The sequence below is a fragment of the Piliocolobus tephrosceles genome, chromosome 7 (assembly GCF_002776525.5).
Source record: "Piliocolobus tephrosceles isolate RC106 chromosome 7, ASM277652v3, whole genome shotgun sequence".
NCBI lineage: Eukaryota > Metazoa > Chordata > Mammalia > Primates > Cercopithecidae > Piliocolobus > Piliocolobus tephrosceles.
Genome location: NC_045440.1, coordinates 36402227 through 36424519, shown reverse-complemented (window position 1 = coordinate 36424519; position 22293 = coordinate 36402227). Strand labels below are relative to the sequence as shown.

At 49.0% G+C, this 22293-nt stretch overlaps 1 protein-coding gene across 1 annotated transcript in view; it reads right to left on the bottom strand.

The window, feature by feature from the left end:
• Nucleotides 1-21885, bottom strand: part of EIF4EBP1 (eukaryotic translation initiation factor 4E binding protein 1) — a 29337-nt gene extending 7452 nt beyond the window's left edge. Inside the window, exon 1 of the mRNA XM_023214560.2 lies at nucleotides 21662-21885. Within this exon, the coding sequence (XP_023070328.1) occupies nucleotides 21662-21806 (145 nt within the window). The 5' untranslated portion in view covers nucleotides 21807-21885. The remainder of the gene's footprint in view (nucleotides 1-21661) is intronic.
• Between the last annotated feature and the right edge of the window lie 408 nt (nucleotides 21886-22293).

Genomic DNA, 22293 nt, shown 5'->3' with positions numbered 1-22293 from the left:
TCAAAAAAAAAAAAAAAAAAAATTAAATCATTAATTATACTTAAAAGGGAAGGAAAAAGCCTCCGTGCCCTTTGTCCTATGGCTACCACACTTACTTAAAAATAAGAATCCTAATTTTACCTAATAAAATCAGAGTATTTTAGTTGGGGAGGGGGCTGTGAGGAGTAAACAGCAGCGTTCAGAAAGTCAGCCGAAGGCTGGGTGAGGTGGCTCGCACCTGCAATCCCAGCACTTTGGGAGGCTGAGGTGGGAGGATTGCTTGAGCCCAGGAGTTTGAGACCAGCCTGGGCAACACAGCAAGACCTTATCTACAAATTTTTTCTTTTTTTTTTTTTTTTGAGATGGAGTCTCGTTCTGTTGCCCAGGCTGGAGTGCAGTGGTGCGATCTCGGCTCACTGCAACCTCCGCCTCTTGGGTTCAAACAATTCTCCCTGCCTCAGCCTCCCAAGTAGCTGGGATTACAGGTGCCTGCCACCATGCCTCGCTAATTTTTGTAGTTTTAGTAGAGACAGGGTTTTGCCACGTTGGCCAGGCTGGTCTTCAGCTCCTGATCTCAGGTGATCCGCCTGCCTCGGCCTTCCAAAGCAGTGGGATTACAGGCGTGAGCCACTGCACCCAGCCTACTAAAATTTTTAAAAAATTAACCAGGTGTGGTGGCATGCACTTGGAGTCCTAGCTATGTGGGAGGCTGAGGTGGGAGGATCGCTTGAGCCTGAGAGATCGAGGCTGTGGTGAGCGGTGATTGCACTACTGGACTCCAGTCTGGGAGACAGAGCAAGACCCTGTCTCAAAAAAAAAGAAAAAAAAGAAAAACCTCAAAGCCTGGCTGAAGACGCCCGCTGCAGAGCTTCTTGGTGCTGGGGACACTTGGCCCATGTACAAGGTCAGGAAATGGAAACACGAGTGGGCGGGATGGATGCCAAGGTCCCTTCAGGGCTGCTGGTCAGGTGTGCTCTGACAGAAACCTCTGTGTGCGTGTTCGGCAGGTGGAGTGGCATCATGCTAGGGTGGCCTCCACATAAAACTTTAGCCAAAGGTGGGGGCTACGGCTGGGCGCAGTGACTCACATCTGTAAATCCCAACAGTTTGGGAGGCCAAGGTTGGAGGATCACTTGAGGCTGGGTGTTCCAGACCAGCTTGGCCAACACAGCGAGATCTCATCTTTAAAAGCAAAACAGGTTGGGCGCGGTGGCTCACTCCTGTAATCCCAGCACTTTGGGAGGCTGAGGCAGGTGGATCACCTGAGGTCAGGAGTTCAAGACCAGCCTGGCCAACATGGTGAAACCCCACCTCTATTAAAAATACAAAAATTAGCCGGGCATGGTGGCACACACCTAATGCTAGCTACTCAGGAGGCTGAGGTGGGAGAATCACTTGAACCTGAGAGGCGGAGGTTACAGTGAGCTGAGATCGTGCCACTGTACTCCAGCCTGGGAGACAGAGCGAGACTCTGTCACAAAAAAATAATAAATAAGTAAATAAATAAAAGGAAAACAAAACCTCTTTAGCTGAGGTCCTATGTCCTCAGCAGGCCTGTCTTGGACCCCTCTCTACACTGGGGTAAATGACCCACCTCTACTAGGTCACTACAAACAAAGAGTATGAAGTGCTTTTGAGGATCAAAGCGACTTCAAGATGGCAGAGCCATGACATTTTTCTCCTGCTCCTCTCAAAAGTCATGCCAAACACCAAGAATGAGAAGTACAAGCACGTTCTCCAACCTGGATGAAGGGAGAGCTCCAACTGTCACCCCAAATCACAACAGGTAAAGACAGAGGCAAGTACAGGAACAGTCAACGATCTCAAGGGGAGCAAGCGGGTGACACTGAAATGCAGGGAGATGGGGGTGGAGCAAGTTCTCCGTTTGCCCCAGAGAACCCCAGGAAGGTTCAGGAATTAGGCACAGCATGGAATCTGGGGATGGGGGCTGATAACAAGGAGACTGCTTGGAAGTCTGTATGGAAAATGGAAACCCCAGGTTCTTACCAGCATCTAGCAGCTGCCCTGAGGTTTACTCTCTTGAGCAAACTTACCAGAGGGGTGCCAGGTGTCCCTTGCCCCAAGGAGAGGGGTGACAGGGAAATTAAAGTTGACCTCCTGAATGGTGAGCCTTAAGCCCTCTCCTTTCCCGCTTCAGAATAAAGAGTGAAGATAAAGACCTACAGAAACTGATTGTGGCATGGGGGTCCGCAGTGAATAAAACCAGCTAGCCACCAGATGGAACCCATCAGTCTCTGGGCCTCACAAGGGACTCCTGGTCAGCTCCTGAGTTCCCCACCCTTAAATAAAAACAGCCAGGCCTGGTGCAGTGGCTCACACCTATAAGTAATCCCAACACTCTGGAAGGCTGAGGTGGGAGGATCAGTTGAGCCCAGGAAGTTGAGGCTGCAGTGAGCTATAATCATGCCACTGCACCGTAGCCTGCATGAAAGAGTGAGAAAGAGTGAGACCCTGTCTTTCAAAAAAAAAAAAAAAAAAGGAAAGGAAAGACCAAGGCAGGCTGATTGCTTGAGCCCAGGAGTCTGAGACCAGCCTGAGCAACACGGCGAAATCCTGTCTTTACAAAAAAGACAAAAATTAGCCAAGTGTGGTGGCACACGCCTGTAGTTCCAGCTACCCAGGAGGCAGAGGTGGGAGGATCGCCAGAGCCCAGGAGGTCCAAGGCTGCAGTGAGCTAAGATCGCGCCACTGTACTCCAGTTTGAGTGACAGAGTGAAACCCTGTGTCAAAAAATAAACAATCTAAGCAAACCAACAGGAGGAAACAGGTAATAAAGGAAGCAGAAAACCTTAAAGAAAAACAAAAGAGGTTGGGTGCGGTGGTTCACGTATACAATCCCAACACTTTGGGAGGCTGAGGCGGGGGGATCACGTGAGGTTAGGAGTTCAAAACCAGCCTGGCCAACATGGTGAAACCCCGTCTCTACTAAAAATACAAAACATTAGCTGGGTGTGGTGATGCACACCTGTAGTCCAGTTATTCAGGAGGCTGAGGCACGAGAACTGCTTGAACCCAGGAGGCGGAGGCTGCAGTGAGCCAAGATTGTGCCACTGCACTCTGGCCTGGGGACGGTGCAAGATTCCATCTCAAAAAAAAAAAAAAAGAAAAGAAAAACAAAAGGACAAAGAGAGATGAACAACAGGCAAAAAGATAATAAATTAGGGGTCCAATATTGGATGGCAGTAAGTCTAGAAAGAGAAAAGAGAAACTAATAAAAGGGAATTTACTTTAAAAATATGAAGAAAGGCCGGGTGTTCGTAGCTCATGCCTGTAATCCCAGCACTTTGGGAGGCCGAGGTGGGTAGATCACTTGAGACCAAGAGTTTAAGAGCAGCCTGGACAACATAGTGAAAACCCATCTTTACCAAAAATACAAAAATTAGCCGGGCATGGTGGCATGTGCCTATAATCCCAGCTACTCGGGAGGCTGAGGCAGGAAGACTGCTTAAACCCACAAGGAGGAGGCTGCAAAAAAAAAAAAAAAAAAAGAAGACAGAAATTTTTCTGAAATTGAAGCTCCTCTTTCAGTAAGTAGCGCAATGAATTCAAAACACTCAGTTAACATCATTGTGAAATTCACAGTACTAGAGATAAAGAGAAAATCCTTCATAGGATTTTCAGGTATATAGAAGGACAGGGAATGAGAAGGGCATAAAATGTCTTAAATGGCAAGATTGGAAGCCTGCAAACAGTGCCTCGATGCCTTCACAATCTGAAGGAAAATTCATTTCAACCTGCATCTTATCCCCAGCCAAACACAAATCAAGTAAAAGTATAACAGAGATACTTCTCTCTTTTTCTTTAAATTAAATTAAATTTTATTTTTAGAGACAGGGTCTTGCTATGTTGGCCAGGCTGGTCTCAAACCCCTGGTTGCAAATGATCCTCCCGTCTTGGCCTCCCAAAGTGCTGGGATTACAGGTGTGAGTCAACACGCCTGGCCATAGAGACATTTCAGAAATAATACAGTAAGACGTGTTCTGCCAAAATTATAGAAAGACTAGGGCTTCAGGGAACCCCACATTGACAGTTGTGTAGCAGGACTGGAGCAGTCAAACCGTCACTCCAAATCTTTTCTAAATTCAGGAGAGAAGGAAAAAATGGGCAGATAAATCTAGAAGTCTGACTGTGTGCAAGACCTTCCTATGACTGTGTGCAAGACCTTCTGGAAGGTTTGGGAAAACCTAAATGAAAACTAAGCACATTTTTAAAACAAAGCATTTATTAACTCTGCTTTTAAAAAAAAATTATAAATGGAAATGCTATTATTATAGATTACTTGGCTCAAGAATCATAATAATAAAAACAACAAATATTTACTTTTGATTTAAATTTAAATTTTTTTTTCTTTTTTTTTTTAGACAGGGTCTTGCTCTGTCACTCAGGCTGAAGTGCAGTGGTGCCATCACGGCTCACTGCAACCTTGGACCTCCGGGCTCAGGTGATCCTCCCACCTCAGCTTCCTGAGCAGCTGAGACTACAGGCATGTGTCACCACACCCAGCTAATTTTTGTATATATTTTTTTGTAGAGACAGGGTTTTACCATGTTGCCTAGGGTGGGCTGGAACTCCTGGTCTCAAGCAATCCACTGCACCCAGCCTGTTTTTGTTTTTTGTTTTTCTTAAAGACAGAATCTTGCTACGTTGCCCAGGCTAGACTCAAACTTCTGGACTCAAGTGATCTTCCCGCCTCAGCCTCCTGAGGAGCTGGGATTACAGGTGTGTGCCACTGCACCTGGCTGGATTTTTTAAAACTCTGAAATGTAATTTTACTGGGACAATGAGGGGAGAGGAAGAGAGAAAATATAGAGGTAAAAAAAAAAACCTCATTTACCAAAAAAGAGATTCAGGCTGGGCGCAGGGGCTCATGCCTGTAATCCCAGTGCTTTGGGAGGCCAAGGTGGGTGGATCAACCGAGGTCAGGAGTTCGAGACCAGCCTGGCCAACATGGCAAAGCCCTGTCTTTACTAAAAATACAAAAATTAGCTGGGTGTTGTGGCATGTGCCTGTAATCCCAGCTACTCGGGAGGCTGAGGCAGGAAAACTGCTTGAACCCGGGAGGCAGATGTTGCAGTGAGCCGAGATCGTGCCACTGCACTCTAGCCTGGGCAAGAGGGTGAGACTCTGTCTCAAAAAAAAACAAAAACAAAAACAAAAACAAAAACAAAAAAACCTACATTACACCTTAACTCCCATGAACTGTATTCAAGTATAGAGACTACTGCAATCCAGGGACAAAAGTGTTAATCCTCACCCACATATTTGCCAGTCTTTGCTCAATCCTTTTTTCTGAAAGTAGGTGTGCTGGTCTCATTTATTTACTCACTGAACCTCTACTTTGTACTAGCACCATGCGAGATGCTGGGGATTTAAAAAAGTCAGATGTAGTGAAAGCACCTAGATCTAAACCTTATGTAATTTAGTCGAGAAAGACCTGTAAACACGTGATTACAGCCAAGTGTATGAAGTCCACAGACAGGCGTAAGTGGAGACCACTGAGGGACACAGATCCCAAGTCCTCCATCTTCCTGCTTCCAAGCAGCCTGACCCTAAACCCCTGGTCCAGAGAAACATCCATCTCATCCCAGTTCTGCAGTGCCCAAGAGGTGAGGGAGGTGAGCTAAGGCTGACCTTGATTGCCAACCCAGAGATGCAGAGCAGGGAAACCCAGAACCCTGCCTCCCAGCAGGGCAGGGAAAGAAGAGAGGAGCACCCCTACACCTCAAACCATTTGTGTAGCTGGGATCTAGCCCATCGCTTGCTGGGGGGTAGAGTTCAAGGTTCGGTCTTGAACTATCTGGGGACAATAACTGAGGCTCATTCTACCTGAAATCCTTTGGAAACCCAGCTCTGTCATTCCACTTGCTAGCTCTCACAACTCTGGGCAAGTTATGACTTAAACTCTTTGTGCCTCAGTTTCTGCTTCTCCAGATTGGCGATGACAATGATGATGATGATGATGATAGTGCCAACTTCATAGAGTTACTGTGTGGATTTGAAGAGTGGCTGATACAATAGAAGCCCCATACAATTCGAGTTATTGTCATGACCTGCAGGGTCCCGGTGACATATTTCACCATGTATTCAGTGCCATCCATACCAGCAACCAATTATCAGTCAAAGCAGGGACAAATCAGAGGACAGGTAAGCAACTCAGGAGAGAGACTTGGAAGAGACAGAGTGAGGGCGTCCTCCCTCCTTTTTAGGCCCACGGAAACCAAGAACCATCATGAACTTCAGCATATTTGCTAGCCAGTATCCTTCAGGATTTTAAACTCCAGATGTGCACCAAATATAGGAATGATATTTTGTTTTCAAGGCATGTTTTGTGGTGACAGCAGTTTGCTTTCAATGTATAAAGCAACGGAGGGGTTCAAGACCAGCATGGATAAGAATCTCCAGCATGGATAACACGATCTCATCTCTACAAAAGAAGTTAAAAATTAGCCAGGGGTAGGCCGGGTGGGGTGGCTCATGTCTGTAATCCCAGCACATTGGGAGGCCAAGACCGGTGGATCACTTGAGGTCAGGAGTTTGAGACCAGCCTGACCAACATGGTGAAACCCTGTCTCTATTAAAAATACAAAAATTAGCTGGGTGTGGTGGCGGACGCCTGTAATCCCAGTTACTTGGGAGGCTGAGGCAGGAGAATCGCTTGAATCCAGGCAGAGGTTGCAGTGAGCCAAAATTGCACCATTGCACTCCAGCTTGGGTGACAGCAAGACTCCGTCTCAAACAAACACATAAAAAAATTAGCCAGGTGTAGTGGTGCATGTCTGCAGTCCCAGTTACTCAGGAGGCTGAGGCAGGAGGATGGCTTGAACCCAGAATTCAAGGTTGCAGGGAACTACAATGTTACCACTGCATGGTAGCCTGGGAGACAGAACAAGATCTATCTCTAAAAATAAGTAAATAAATATTTTTTGTTAATTATCATTATTATTATTTTTTGAGATAGAGTCTCGCTCTGTTGCCCAGGCTGGAGAACAATAGTGTCATCTTGACTTACTGCAACTTCTGCCTCCTGGGCTCAAGTGATCCTCTTGCCTCAGCTTCCCAAGTAGCTGGGACTATAGGCATGCACCACCCTGCCCAGCTAATTTTTTTTTTTTTCTTTTGAGACAGAGTCTTGCTCTGTCGCCCAGGCTGGAGTGCAATCTTGCTCACCGCAAGCTCCACCTGCCGGGTTCACGCCATTCTCCTGCCTCAGCCTCCCGAGTAGTTGGGACGACAGGCGCCCACCACCACTCCCGGCCAATTTTTTTGTATTTTTAGTAGAGACGGGGTTTCGCTGTGTTAGCCAGGATGGTCTTGATCTCTTGACCTCGTGATTCGCCTGCCTCAGCCTCCCAAAGCGCTAGGATTACAGGCGTGAGCCACCACACCTGGCCTTTTTTTTTTGTAGATAAGATTTTGTCATATTGCCTTGGCTGGTCTTGAACTTGTGGGCTCAAGCAATCCCCCCACCTCAGCCTCCCAAAGTTCTGGGATTACAATAAATAAAGCCACAGAGACATTCCCTTAGGTTCTAGTTTCCTCATCTGTAAAACAAGGGCATTGTACTAGGCTCATTCAAACTATTTTGAAAGCACCAGGCATGTGCCATTTATTTTTAGGATCTCCTTGTTGGCAGGTACTTAATGTACAAATAGCACAGTGCTTGGAGGCAGATGTTCAGGCCTCAAACCTGGGCTTGCCACATACCAGTCCCTGAACTCCAACTTGTACTTTCATTCCTCAGTTTTAAGAGGGAGGGAATAACAAAATCCACACCTCAGAGGAGTATCGTGAAGATTAAAAAAAAATAAAGAACATCAAGATTCTTTGTATGAGAATAAAGTGACACTCACATAATTGTTGTTAAAGAGAAAATCACTTGGGAGAACACATACAACCAAAGAAAGATGTCACGAGCCGGGAACAAGAAGCATATTTGGAAGCCAAGGAGCACTGGAGTGCTGCATGAATGAAGGCTTAGATTTTCAGGCGAGGTGTATACAGCAATTGTGGTTGCCATCCATCATTCCCTCTGGTCTGTGCTCACAGCCTGATGTGCTAGGTCTTATTCCCCCTTACAACTCCCCACGTAGGAGCTTCACCTTGCAGAAGAGGAAACTGAGGCCCAGAAAGGCTGTCCCTTCACAGCCGTCCAGAGGCCAACCTAATCCACCTTGACTCCAATCCCAAATGCCTCCTACTGTTTAAAATTAGCACGGCTAGATCATGCCTGCAATTACAGTGCTTTGGGAGGCCAAGGCATGAGGATTGCTTGAGGCCAGGAGCTTGAGACCAGACTGGGCAACACAGTGAGACCCCCGTCTCTACAAAAAAATTTAAAAAGTAGCCTGGCATGATGGCGTATGCCTATGGTCCCAGCTACTCCAGAGGCTGAGGCAGGAGGATCGCTTTAGCCCAGGAGTTTGAGGCTGCAATGAGCTAGGATCATGCTACTGTACTCCAGCCTGGGTGACAGAGTGAGACCCTGTCTCTACAAAATAAAAGAAAATTAGTAAGGCAGACCAGGCTACCACCCCTTAGCTAACACTCTCAGCTGGAAAAATTAAGAGGTCTTAGACTTCTGGGTGCTTGTCAGAACAGGATGTTCCCTGCCTTGAGCGCTTCCCCATAGCCCTCCAGTGCCCATACTCTGCGGCTGGACAGGACTTCTGTAAACTGAGCTGCGCATGGCCCTCACTTTCCCCTGGGGTTCCTTTGGCAGAAGCATTCTTCCCCTGGATGGGGGGACGTGAGGCTTAGTGAGAGTACGAGGATGGAATTCCTAGAACTGCTGTTTCCATTCCAGGGAGAGGGAGAGCATTTCACAACAGGGCCAGGGTGGGGGAGGTTCAAATGCTTGTGCTCAGATCCAAGCCAACAGCCAGTGAGCAAAACACCCTGGACAATCTGAACTCCAGGTCTGAGCAGCAGCTCCCTGTCAACCTGGAGGTAAATATGCCGACACGCCAGAATCTCGGTCTTCCCTCCCTCCTCGTCACACAGTCCAGGGAGGAATCGCATGTATCTGGGTGGCTTTTCTGGCTGGATGGTCTATTTAACAAGCAGGACAGAACTGCCAGGGTGGAAGTCTTGGTGAGAGATGCAGAGCACACTCAGTCCAAGACTTTTCTTTACCTCTACCCCCCAACCACCCACCACCACAAAGAGAACCAAGATCCCAACATTTCTCAGGGGCCAGGGGTCTTATGAAGCTGCTGGATACCAGATGGGGAGGATCGGCAGCCTCTCCCTCTGAGGCTCTGGCATGGGAGGGAATAGGTCAGTTTCTTTGAAAATTGGCTTCAGGCTGGGCGTGGTGGTTCACGCCTGTAATCCCAGTACTTTGGGAGGCCAAGGCAGGTGGATCACCTGAGGTCAGGAGTTCAAGACCAGCCTGGCCAACATAGTGAAACCCCATCTCTACTAAAAATACAAAAATTAGCCGGGTGTGGTGGTGTGCACCTGTGGTCCCACCTACTCAGGAGGCTGAGGCCGGAGAATCGCTTGAACCTGGGAGGCGGAGGTTGCAGTGAGCCAAGATCGCACCACTACACTCCAGCCTGGGCAACAGAGCGAGCCTCTGTCTCAAAAAACAAAAAGAAACAGAAAAAAAGAAAAGAAAATTGACTTTGACAGAGACTTTCAGAACAAAATAGCTGAGCTAATTATTCTGATTGCTGGCCAAGCTCCTCCCCTTCCTTAATCTCCTCCCAAACACTTCAAATGTACCCTATGGGTAAAGCTGCCTCTGAAATTCATTACCAATAGGGAATGCCCTTCTGAAATGCCTCCCATTAGAAACAGCAGTTCCTGCTGTCCCATTTGGAAAGGGGAACGGCCCTGTTATAAGCTGAATAGTTGAATAGCATCTCTCCCAAAAACTTTTGTGTGTGTGTGTGAGATGGGGTCTCACTCTGTCATCCAGACTGGAGTTCAGTGGCATGATTTTAGGTCACTGCAGCCTCCACCTCCCCAGTTCCAGAGATTCTCCTGCCTCAGCCTCCTCCTGGTAGCTGAGATTACAGGCACCCACCACCATGCCTGGGTAATTTTTTGTATTTTCAGTAGAGACAGAGTTTTGCCATGTTGGCCAGGCTGGTCTTGAACTCCTGACCTCAAGTGATCCAACTGCCTTGACCTCCCAAAGTGCTGGGATTACAGGCATGAGCCACCATGCTCGGCCTGCCCCCAAAACTCTTATGTTGAAGCCCAACCCCAGTACCTCGGAATGTAACTAACTGTATTCGAAGATAAAGTCTTTAAAGGGATAATTAAATTAAAATGAGGCTGTTAGGGTGGAGCCCTAATCCAATCTGACTGAGGTCCTTGAGAAGAGATTTGGATGCAGACAGAGGAAGGCCCATGTGCAGACACAGGGAGAAGGTGGCCATCTGCAAGCCAAGGAGAAGGGCCTCAGAACCCAGCCTTGCTGGCACTTTGATCTTGGACTTCCAGCCTCCAGAACTGGGAGAGAATTCATTTTGTTTAAAGCACCCAATCTGTGCTATTTTGTTATGGCAGCCATAGTAAACTAATGCACGCCCGCTCTACCCTTGTGTTCAGTAGGGCAGAAGAGAGAAATCTGTTTACACCACACACTCACATACACACTCCTTAAGGCAAGAGACCTCCACATTGTCCACTTCCAAACCAAAGGGAGTACTGAGCCCGACTGCACCCTCTGCTATTCTCATTCCTGCCTGGTGTTGTACTGCTGGGCACAGACATATGAGTCCATCCTATTACAGGGAGTGCTGGGTCCGGCAGGGCAGGTGTGGGCTCCCCTGAAGAGTGTTGCCAAAGCCTGGCCTGCAGGACGCTTGGAGGGGGAAGAGGAGATGGTTTGGGTGGTGGCCTGCAATGAAGGCACAACACAAAGAGTAATATATTGCTTAGTGGTCTAGCATCATGGCCACCTATGTGTCACCTATGTGGTTTGCTTTTTTTTTTTTTTTTTTTTTTCCTGGGACAGGGTCTCACTCTGTTACATAGGCTGGAGTGCAGTGGCATGATCACAGCTCACCGTAACCTCAAATTCCTGGGCTCCAGAGAGCCTCCTACCTCAGCTTCCCGAGTAACTAGGACTACAGGTGCACACCACTACACCTGGCTAGTTTTTAAATTTTTTTGTAAAGACAGGGTCTCACTATTTGCCCAAGTTGGTCTTGAACTCCTGGCCTCAAGCAATCCACCCGCCTTGGCTTCCCACAGTGCTGGGATTACAGGCATGAATTACTGCACCCGACCTTGTGTGGTTTGCTTTGTGGAGGTGATCATAAGGCCGTGAGAACAGGGTATGGGATCTATGAGTCAGTACCTTCAGGAAGGTGTCCTTTGTTCTTTAACCCTGATTCACAGGGTTGTGATTCTACTCGGCTTCTGTACCTGGTCCTGGCTCTGCTGGCCACACATCAGGATGGGCAGCACCTTCCCTCTAAGACCCATGCTTTGAGGTCTGGCCCTCGTGGAGGATTATTCAAAAATGTGGCTCCTACCACTCCTCCCATTCCTGTTTGCACATGTAGCTTCTCTCATTAAAAGGCAGTATTTCCTGCCAGGCATCGTGGCTCACGCCTGTAATCCCAGTGCTTTGGGAAGCCAAGGTAGGCAGATTGCCTGAGGTTAGAAGTTCAAGACCAGCCTGGCCAACATGGCGAAACCCCGTCTCTACTAAAAATACAAAAATTAGCCAGGAGTGGTGGCAGGCGCCTGTAATCCCCACTACTTGGAAGGCTGAGGCAAGAGAATCACTTGAACCCGGGAGGTGGAGGTTGCAGTGAGCTGAGATCGTGCCACTGCACTCTGGCCTGGGCGACAGAGCCAGATTCTGTCAAACAAGCAAGCAAACAAAAAAAGCCAGGTGCAATGGCTCATGCCTGTAATCCCAGCACACTGGGAGGCCGAGGTGGGTGGATCACTTGAGCTCAGGAGTTCAAGACCAGCCTGGGCAACATGATAAAACCCTGTCTCTACCAAAAATACAAAAATTAGCTGGGCATGGTGGTGCCTGCTTGTAATCCCAGCTACTCAGGCAATAGAGGGAGACTCCATCTTAAAACAACAACAACAACAACAACAAAAGGCATTTTTTCCTCCTTTCCCTGAATCTGGACTGGCCCTGTGACTTGCTTTGACCAATAGAATACTTGGTAAGTGATGTTATGGGACTTCTGAGCCTAGGCCTTAAGTGGCCTTGGAAACTATCATGTAAATAAAATTCAAGCTAGACTACTGAGTGATCGGAATGTTGGGAGACCAAGAGGATAGAGAGAACTCCCAGGCTTCCAGCTGTCCCCAGCAATGCCCCAGATGTATAGGTAAGACCATCTTGGAGCTTCTACCCCAGGACAATCTAGCCATCAACTGTATGCAGCAATACGAATAAGCTCAGCAAGATCTGCAAATAATCCAACCAACCCAAAGGATAGAGAGCAATAACAAATCGCTGCTGCTTAGTTACTGTTTAGGGATGGCTTGTTATACACTGCACTCCACCCAGGGTGACAGAGCAAGACTCAATAGCTGATACAACCATTTTCACCAAGTGTCCCTAGGCAGCTAAGAAGCCCTGCTCCTCTGGGCCTAGTATCTGAGCTCTCTTAATGAGCTTTCATGGGCATAACCATTAGATTACAAGGCACCCTTTGCTGTCCATGCCTAAATGCCAGTGGGCAGCAGTTATCTACTCTTGCCTCGTCAGCAATGCTGGATGCAAACAGGTAAATAAAGAGCATCAGTCCCAGTGTCTGAGACCCTGACCCCAATACTGACTTGTTCAGTATAAGAAAAAGTCACCAGGTGCAGTGGCTCACATCTGTAATCCCAATGCTTTGGGAGGTTGAGGCAGGAGGAGTGCTTGAGGCCACGAGTTCAAGACCAGCCTGGGCAACCCGGCTGCCCAGGGTTGGCAGAAATGAGAGACCTCATCTCTACAAAAAATAAAAATTAGCCAGGTGTGGTAGTGTGTGCCTGTGGTCCCAGCTACTCGGGAAGCTGAGGCAGGAAGACTGCTTGAGTCGAGGAGCTCAAAGTTAGTGAGCAGTGATTGCGCCACTGCACTTCAGCCCATAAGCACTCCAGCCTGGGCCACAGAGGTGAGGCCCTATCTGTAAAAAGTTTTTTGTTTTCGTTTTAAAAGAAAAGGTCACATCCACTCCCCGTTCAGTAATATTGGGAAAAGTAATATCATCGATACTGTTTAATACAAATGTTCCTTGACTTAAAATGAAGTATGTCCCAATAAATCCACCATACGTAGAAAATATCATAAGTCAAAAATGCATTTAGGGCCAGGAGCGGTGGCTCACGCCTATAATTCCAGCACTTTGGGAGGCTGAGGCGGGCAGATCACTTGAGGTCAGGAGTTCGAGACCAGCCTGACCAACATGATGAAACCCCATCTCTATTAAAAATACAAAATTAGTTGGGTGTGGTGGCACATGCCTATAATCCCAGCTACTTGGGAAGCTGAGGCAGGAGAATGGCTTGAACCTGGGAGGCAGAGGTTGCAGTGAGCAGAGATTGCACCACTGCACTCTAGCCTGGGCGACAGAGTGACACTCTGTCTCAAAAAAAAAAAAAGCATTTAGTACACGTAACTGACTGAACATTATACCTTAGCCTTCCCTACCTTAAATGTGCTCAGAACACTTACATTAGCCTACAGCTGGACAAAATATCTGGCAACTCAGCACACTATAGACTCTATAGCGGGCTGTCCAATCTTCTGGCTTCCCTGGGCCACATTGGAAGAAGAATCGTCTTGGACCACACGTAAAATACACTAACACTGGCTGGGCGCGGTGGCTCACGCCTGTAATCCCAGTACTTTGGGAGGACGAGGCGGGCAGATCATCTGAGGCCGGGAGTTCGAGACCAGCCTAACCAACATGAAGAAACACCGTCTCTACTAAAAATACAAAATTAGCTGGGCATGGTTGCGCATGCCTGTAATCCCAGCTACTCAGGAGGCTGAGGCAGAATGATCGCTTGAACCCAGGAGGCGGAGGTTGCAGTGAGCCGAGATTGTGCCATTGCACTCCAGCTGAGCTTTAAAAAAAAAAAAAGACATTTCATAATGTTTTAAGGAAGTTTACGGACTTGTATTGGGCCTCATTCAAAGCTGTCCAGGGCACATGTTGCCCAAGGGCCTCAGGTTGGACAAGCTTGTGACTGGCCATTTGTCCTCATGTTTGTGGGGCTAAATGGGAGCTGCAGCTCACTGTCCCGGCCGAGTGTCTTGAGAGTATGTACCTCGTATTGCTGGCCCAGAAACAGATCAAAATTCACAACTCAATGTACAATTTCTAGGCTGGGCGTGGTGGCACACACCTGTAGTCCCAGCTACTTGGGAGGCTGGGGCGGGAGGACTGCTTGAGCCTGAGAGACGGAGACTGCAGTGAGCCGAAATCATGCCTGTGCACTCTAACATGGGTAATAGAATAAGACTCTGTCTTAAAAACAATTTTAAAAAGTACAATTTCTACTGAACACATATCACTTTCACACCATCGTAAGGTCAAAAATTGTAGTCGCACCATCATAATCGGGATCATCTGTATGAGGGTAAGTAGGAGGGTTCAGAGAAAGTTATTCTCTGGCCGGTCCAGTGGTTCATGCGTGTAATCCCAGTGTTTTGGGAGGCTGAGGCGGTGGATCTCTTGAGCCCAGGAGTTCCAGACTAGCCTGGGCAACATGACAAAACTCTGTCTCTACTACATATTTAAAGATTAGCCAGGCTTGGTGGCGTGTGCCTGTAGTCCCAGCTACCGGGGAGGCTGAGGCAAAAGGATCAGCTGAGCTCAGGGGGTTGAGGCTGCAGTGAGCCATGATCATGCCACTGTACTCCAACCTGCAACAGTTTAAGACTTTGTCTCATAAAACAAACAAACAAACAAACAAAAAACAGACAACAACAACAACATCAAAACAGAGAAAGTTTCTGCCCCTGGGACATTCTGAGATAAACACTTAGACCCTGCAACTGAAAGGACAGAAAAGGAAATTTAAACATCATCATTAAGCCAGGGGAGACCGAGGCCTGATGGTAAGAAAACTAGGTTATCCTGACCAGGCGCGGAGGCTCACGCCTGGAATCCCAGCACTCTGGGAGGTCGAGGCGGGCGGATCACCAGGTCAGGAGATCGAGACCAGCCTGGCCAACATGGTGAAACCCTGTCTCCACTAAAAATACAAAAATTAGCTGGGCGTGGTGGCATGTGCTTGTAATCCCAGCTACTCAGAAAGTGAGGCAAGAGAATCACTTGAACCAGGGAGTTGATTGCAGTGAGCTGAGATCACGCCACTACACTCCAGCCTGGGCGACAGAGCAAGACTCCGTCTAAAAAGAAATAAATAAATAAAATAAGAGAACTAGGTTATCCTGAGGGGAACACTTTCATTCCAGCATTCTTTTCAACTCTTCACCTTCCGGACATTAGACCTGGCATTAGGTCATGTGAATACAAAGATGAGCAAGACTGCTCTGAAAAAATTTCCTGGCTAACCTAGGGAACAAACACGTAAACAAATAAGTGTGATTCATTCGCTATGAATCATAATGGAGAGAGACCCCAGGCATAGGTCTAAGTCAGACTAGAAAGAAACAGGTTTTTCATGGGTTTGTTGGCACAGGCAAGAATGTATGTGCACAACTGAACATTTTTTCTTCAAAAACTCACCTTGGAAAGCAATGTTCCTTTTTTTCAATATTGCTGTGCCTTCCCAGGCCAGGCACGGTGAAGCATGCCTGTAATCCCAGAATGTTGGGAGGCCAAGGTGGGTGGATTACTTGAGTTCAGGAGTTTGAGACCAGCCTGGGCAACATGGCGAAATCCCAGCTCTACCAAAAAATACAAAAATTAGCCGGGCATGGTGGTGCACGCCTGTAGTCCCAGCTACTTGGCAGGCTGAAATGGGAGGATCGCTTGAGTCCAGGAGGTTGAGGCTGCAACTGCACTCCAGCCTGGGTGACAAAGTGAGACCCTGTCTCAAATTAAAAAAAAAAAAAAAAAGAAACAATATTGCTATGACTTCCTAACTCATCTTCCAGAACATCAAAATAAAGGTATGAGAAAACGCCTCGCTACTTTATGTCAATGGATAAATACGGTACTGTTCTACTGACTCTTTTTCCTCAGATTTGGCAACGAAGGACTTTTTTGCTCTTTTAGGAAGAAAAAAAAAATCAAACTCACTCTCTCTTGTTTCTTTTTTTTTTGAGATGGAGTTTCACTCTTGTCACCCAGAATCATTTGAGTGAGTCTCATGCCTTAGCCGCCTGAGTAGCTGGGATTACAGGCGCCCACGCCAGGGCTGGCTAATTTTTTTTTTGTTTGTTTTTTTTTAGTAGAGATGGGGTTTCACCATGTTGGCCAAGCTGGTCTTGAACTTCTGACCTCAGGAGATCTGCTCGGCGTCCCAAGGTGTGAGCCATTGCACCTGGCCTCTCCTTTCAAATAATAAAAAAACTAGAGGGTCAGATTCAGAAACAAAGCATGACCCTGTCTCTACAAAAATAAATAGCCGGGTGTGTGGTCCCAGCTACTCGGGAGGCCGAGGCAGGAGAATTGCTTGAACCCAGGAGGCGGAAGCTACAGTGAGCCGAGATAGTGCTACTGCACTCCAGCCTGGTGACAGAATGAGACTCTGCCTCAAAAATAAAATAAAATAATCTCAGCACTTTGGGAGGCCGAGGCGGGTGGATCACGAGGTCACGAGTTTGCGACCAGCCTGGCCAACATGGTGAAACCCTGTCTCTACTAAAAATACAAAAAATTAGCCAGGTGTGGTAGCACGCCTGTAAACCCAGATACTTGGGAGCCTGAGGCAGGAGAATTGCTTGAACCCAGAAGTGGAGGTTGCAGTGAGCCAAGATCGCATCATTGCACTCCAGCCTGGGCGACAGAGCAAGACTCCATCTCAAGGAACAAACAAATAATAAATAAATAAATAAATAATTAGCTGGGCATGGTGGCATGTGCCTGTCATCCCAGCTACCGGGGAGACTGAGGCAGGAGAATCAGCCTGAACCTGGCAGGCGGAGGTTGCAGTGAGCTGAGATCACGCCACTGCACTCTAGCCTGGGCGACAGAATGAGACTGCCTCAAAAATAAAATAATAATAATAATAATAATAATAATAATAATAATAATAATAATAAGGCTGGGTGTGGTGGCTCAGGCCTGTAATTGCAGCACTTTGGGAGGCCGAGGCGGGTGGATCACCTGAGGTCAGGAGTTTGAGACCAGCCTGACTAACAAGATGAAACCCTGCCTCTAATAAAAATACAAAAATTAGCCATGTGTGGTGGCAGATGCCTGTAATCCCAGCTACTTGGGAGGCTGAGGCAGGAGAATCGCTTGAACCCAGGAGGCGTAGGTTGCAGTGAGCCAAGATCGCACCACTGCATCCTACGCTCCAGCCTGGGTAATAAGAGCGAAACTCCATCTCAAAATAATAATAATAATAATAATAATAATAATAATAATAAAAGGAGTCTGGGGATTGGTGGGAGTCTGGGGTGCTCTACACCAGGAACCCCCCCACCACCAAATCTTTAATAAGGGACACAGTGTGGAATGCTTCCAACACTTTAAAAATTTTATTTATTTAATTTATACTGACAGTCTCATTATGTTGCTCAGGCTGGTCTTGAACTCCTGGCCTCAAGTAATTTTCCTGCTTCAGCCTTCCTAGTAGCTGGGATTACAGGTGCGAGCCACTGCACCCGGCTCCTTCAAACACTTTAAAAGGAAGCTCAGGTAAATGTGAGAAGAGGGTCCATTGTTTCTCCCTCACTGCATTAATGTCCAAGCTCTTTTAACTCATCCTTAATAATAACTTCTTCCCTCTATGTGACTAAGGCCTCAGGACATGGGCTGTGCTCTGGCTTCGGTGCCCAGCCTACGTCCCCCTCTTCCCAGCACTGCCTCTTTCATGTCCAAAGACTTGGGAGCTGCTCCAAGGTAAGCTTCCCGGGCACAGACCTTGTTTGCTTAACCAAACAGGGTGCCATTAACACCTGCAGCCCTACCTGCTCACCTCGGATTCACCTTATCCAGGTATGGGTCTTTGGCACAACTGCCATCCAAGCCTGTATGTAGGCTTCAGAGTCAAACATGCAACACGGAGCTGGGAATGTGGAGATCGATAAAGGAAAGTTTCTTTCTGACCCACTCAAGGTTCTGCTGGCTAATGGGTTGTTTATGGTATTGCTGGATATTTCTAAGACTCCAAAGACTCAAATATTCATACATGACACTCCCTTCGGCAAAATTCTCTTAAGTACTCTGGACAGCTAACCTCAGCAGAGCCTCAGTGTGCAAATGGTTAATGACCATGGAAAGCAAACTGGAGGCCGGGTGAGGTGACTCATGCCGGGTGAGGTGACTCATGCCTATAATCCCAACAGTTTGGGAGGCCGAGGTGGGAGGATTGCTTGAACCCAGGAGTCTGAGGCCAGCCTGGGCAATGCAGAGAGACCCTGCCTCTACAAAAAAATAAAAAAATTAGCAGGGCATGGGGGCACGTGCCTGTAGTCCCAGCTACTTGCAAGGCTGAGGATCACTTGAGCCCAGGAGTTTGAGACTGCAGTGAGCTATGTTCATGTTACTGTACTCCAGCCTGGGTGACACAGTGAGACCCTGTCTCAGGAAAAAAAAAAAGGAAAGCAAACTGGAGTCACAGGAATGGAGACAGCGCAACCCAACTCTGCTTCTTTCCCTCCAGGGACAATCACTTGAGGGCCATTTCCAGCAGGAGTGACTGGTGGGCACTTACTCCAGTGGTTCTTCCTGAGAAGCTGACAGTCCCTATAAGTAAGCAGGTGCAGACAGCCATACAGACACTCTATCAAAAGCCTGACTCTCCACACCATGATTTAGAGACGGATGCTGAGCCCAACCTCAAGGTTTACCTGGATGGAGTCATCAATTTTTTTTTTTTTTTTTTTTTGCCAGACTCCAGAGATCTGAAAGGTGAGGGGAGTTATGTTCCACTAATTCCTGAGTACTCAGAGTGTGGTATGTGCACCAATCACTGAGAGCTAGTTAGAAATGCTGAATCTAGGCTGTAATCTTACATGCCTGTAATCCCAGCACTCTGGAAGGCCAAGGCAGGCAGATCACTTGAGGTCAGGAGTTTGAGACCAGCCTGGCCAACACAGTGAAACCCCCGTCTCTGCCAAAAAATACAAAAATTAGCTGGGCATGCGTGGCATGTGCCTGTTGTCCCAGCTATTGGGGAGGCTGAGGTGGGAGGATTGCTTGAACCCGGCAGGTGGAGGTTGCTGTGAGCTGAGATCACGCCAATGCACTCCAGCCTAGACGACAGAGTGAGACCCTTCTCAAAAAAAAAAAAAAAAAAAAGAAAGAAAGAAATGCTGAATCTAGTCCCCACCCCCACCTACAGAATCAGAATATGCACTTAAATGAAGCCCCCAGTTATCCTCAAGCACCTGGAAGGTTGAGACACAGTATTTGCTCTGGAGCAAAAGGGTCCTGCAATGTGACCATTTCAGCTTCTCTGCCCTAGCAGAGGTGGGCTGAGGTGGGCTTTGGAGGAAGAGTTCACACCTTGGCTAATCAAGTCCGACCAGGCTTGCTTGACTTTAGTGGAAGTAAGCAGGGTTTCCCTGGCTTAGGGACTGTGAGCTGTACCTGGACGACCCAAAGAGTGAGCTGGCTTTAGGCTCCTGGCACTGCTAGTTTCTTCCAGTGATCTCAGAAACATGCTATGCGCTGATGCAGAAGCCCCTTCCCTACTCCCCCTACTGCTAAAGACCTTCAAAAGGAGGGGGATTTGCTGTGGTCTGTCAGCCCCCTGCCTACTCCCCACTTCCCAACCCAAAGTGAAAAGTGGATTCGAAGTTCATACATTTTATGTTTATTATTTATTTTAGAGACAGGGTCTCGCTCTGTCACCCAGGCTGGAATGCAGTGCTCAATCATAGCTCACTACAGCCTCCAACTCCTGGGCTCAAGCGACCCTCTGGCCTCAGCCTCTGTAGTAGCTAGGACATTTTTTTTTTTTTTTTTGTAGAGATGGAGTCTCACTATGTTGCCCAGGCTGGTCTTGAACTCCTGGCCTCAAGCAATTCTCCTGCCTCGACTCCCCAAAATGCTGAGATTACAGGTGTGAACCTTGGTACCTGGGCCAGAAGTACCTATAAACAGTATCTGTGGCTTCCAATTTGACCCAACAATCCAGCAATAAAAGGTGCAAAAAAGGGCTACCTGTGCCTTCAGGCCAGCCTCAGGGTCCACCCTGAACAAATCCAGCAGACGTTTACACCCTCAGTTGAAAGAAGTCCAAAATTGTCAGGAATTGTCCTGGTAGACCATTGTGACAGGGACAAAGGAGAACAGCATGAACTACAAAGGACCCAGCAAGGGAAAGAGGATGAGTCGGGAGTGGCAACAAGAGCCCCTGCGAGCTTTTCCTTGGCTCATTTCTAATAGAAAACGAAGCATTCCTCCCTTCTCTGCCTGGTTGCTATTTCTTGTCCAATCTGGGAAAACGGTGTGACAATGGGCAATAGACACGTGTTCAAGCTCTGGAGCCTCAATGCCGGGCTCTGTAGAATAAGGCAGCAGGGCTGGACAAGATCCCTAACCATTCTAACAGTGTATGTTTTGGATCAAATAGCTGTGGACCTCGGATCCGGTCGTGCACGCTGCTGGTAGGACAGCTGCCTGAGAAAATAAGCATGTGGCCTCTGCCCGCCACCGAGTGAAGCGCCAGGATCTGTCGCGCTTTTGAGTAGTTTGGAAAGCAGCGTGGAGAGTGAAGGGAGAGAAGTCAAAGGGGTGGGGGCAGTGCGAGGATGGGAGGGGAGTGGAGAGCCACGAGGATTTGTTTCATCATGCAAACAGGCGCGTAGGTTTCATCAGCGTCTGTGCGCTGGGGCTCCCGGGCTGGGAGGGAATGCCAGGCTCCTGAGGGCAGCCTGAGGCTGCTCCCCCTACCCATGCCAGCTCAGCTTCCTCTTCCTCATCCTCTCCCAGGGAGGTCACACGGTGCCTCCTCCTCTCCCCAGACAGAAGAACGTGTTTTTCTGCACAGCCCTGCCCGTGGCGCCAGGCCCCCCCGCGGAGATCCCACTCGCGTAAATGGGGAAACTTGCCACAGGTGCCCGGGAGGCTCTGCTGGAGCAGGCGAGCACCCCCCAATTCCAAACCTCCGTCAGAGCGCGCGTGTGCAACGCAAAACTAGGGGTGCTTCGGAAAGGAAAAAGGGCCCTGCAGGAATCATTTATCCCAACAGATAATACCCATTCCATAAAAACACCAGGCCAGGCCTCTCCTGGATCGTGGGCCACCCTGACTCCGCCCTATCCTGCCTCGGGAGCGCCCCCAACACCCACAAGGGGCAGCACAGCTCCGCATGTGGCAGTCCTGGAAGCGTGCGTGTTTGTTAGGTATCAGCTGTCTGACACCTAACAGAAAGAGGAAACGAACCGGGCAGTTTGCAACCTGGGTCTGGACGACGCACTCAGAGGGCAGACGGGCGGCCACTTCCATGACCCTCGCTATCTCCCCGATGCCCCTTCTCCGTTCTTTCCAGTCACAGCGCCCTTGAGCCTGGACACCCGGTCCAATCCGCGATTCCCGATCCTCCCGCCCGCCCAGGAGCCGGCCAGCTGCGTCCCCAAGCCCGCGCCTACCTCCCGGGGTGGTGCTGAAGAGTGTGCCGCCGGGGGTCGTGCTGTAGTCCCCGGGCGGGAGCTGCACGCCGTCGCCGAGCACCACCCGGCGAGTGGCGGGGATGGCCCGACTTGGGGTCTGGCTGCAGCTGCTGCCCCCGGACATGGTCTCCTGTGCGTTGCACCAGCGAACCTCTCGCTGCCCTCCCGCGCCTCCAGCCTCGCTCCGCCTCGCCCGGTCCCGCTCAGCCTCGCCCCGTCCCGCCCCGCCCCAGGACGCCCCTTCCGCCTCTCCCGCCCCACGCCCCTGGGATTTGTAGTCCGCGCCGCAGCCCCACCCAGCTCCAGGACGTTGCTTCCACGTGGGATCCCCCGCAGCCCCCCGACCCACTCACGCCTGCTCACGGGCTCTTCCGCACGGGCGCCGGCGCCGCCCCGCAGCGACTGCCCCTCTGTCCTGTGTCCCTCACCGCCACGTTGGCAGGGACGGGGGTGGGGGTGATGGGCGGGATAGCTCGCCTAAGTTAATCCTGGGCTGGGTTAGGGGCGGCGACTCAGGACCGAGCGGAGATCCGAGCTGACCCGGCCCACAGCAAGAAGGCCGGGTTTCTGCCTTAGTACATCAGGCCCGGTGTACCATCCGGCACTCCCTG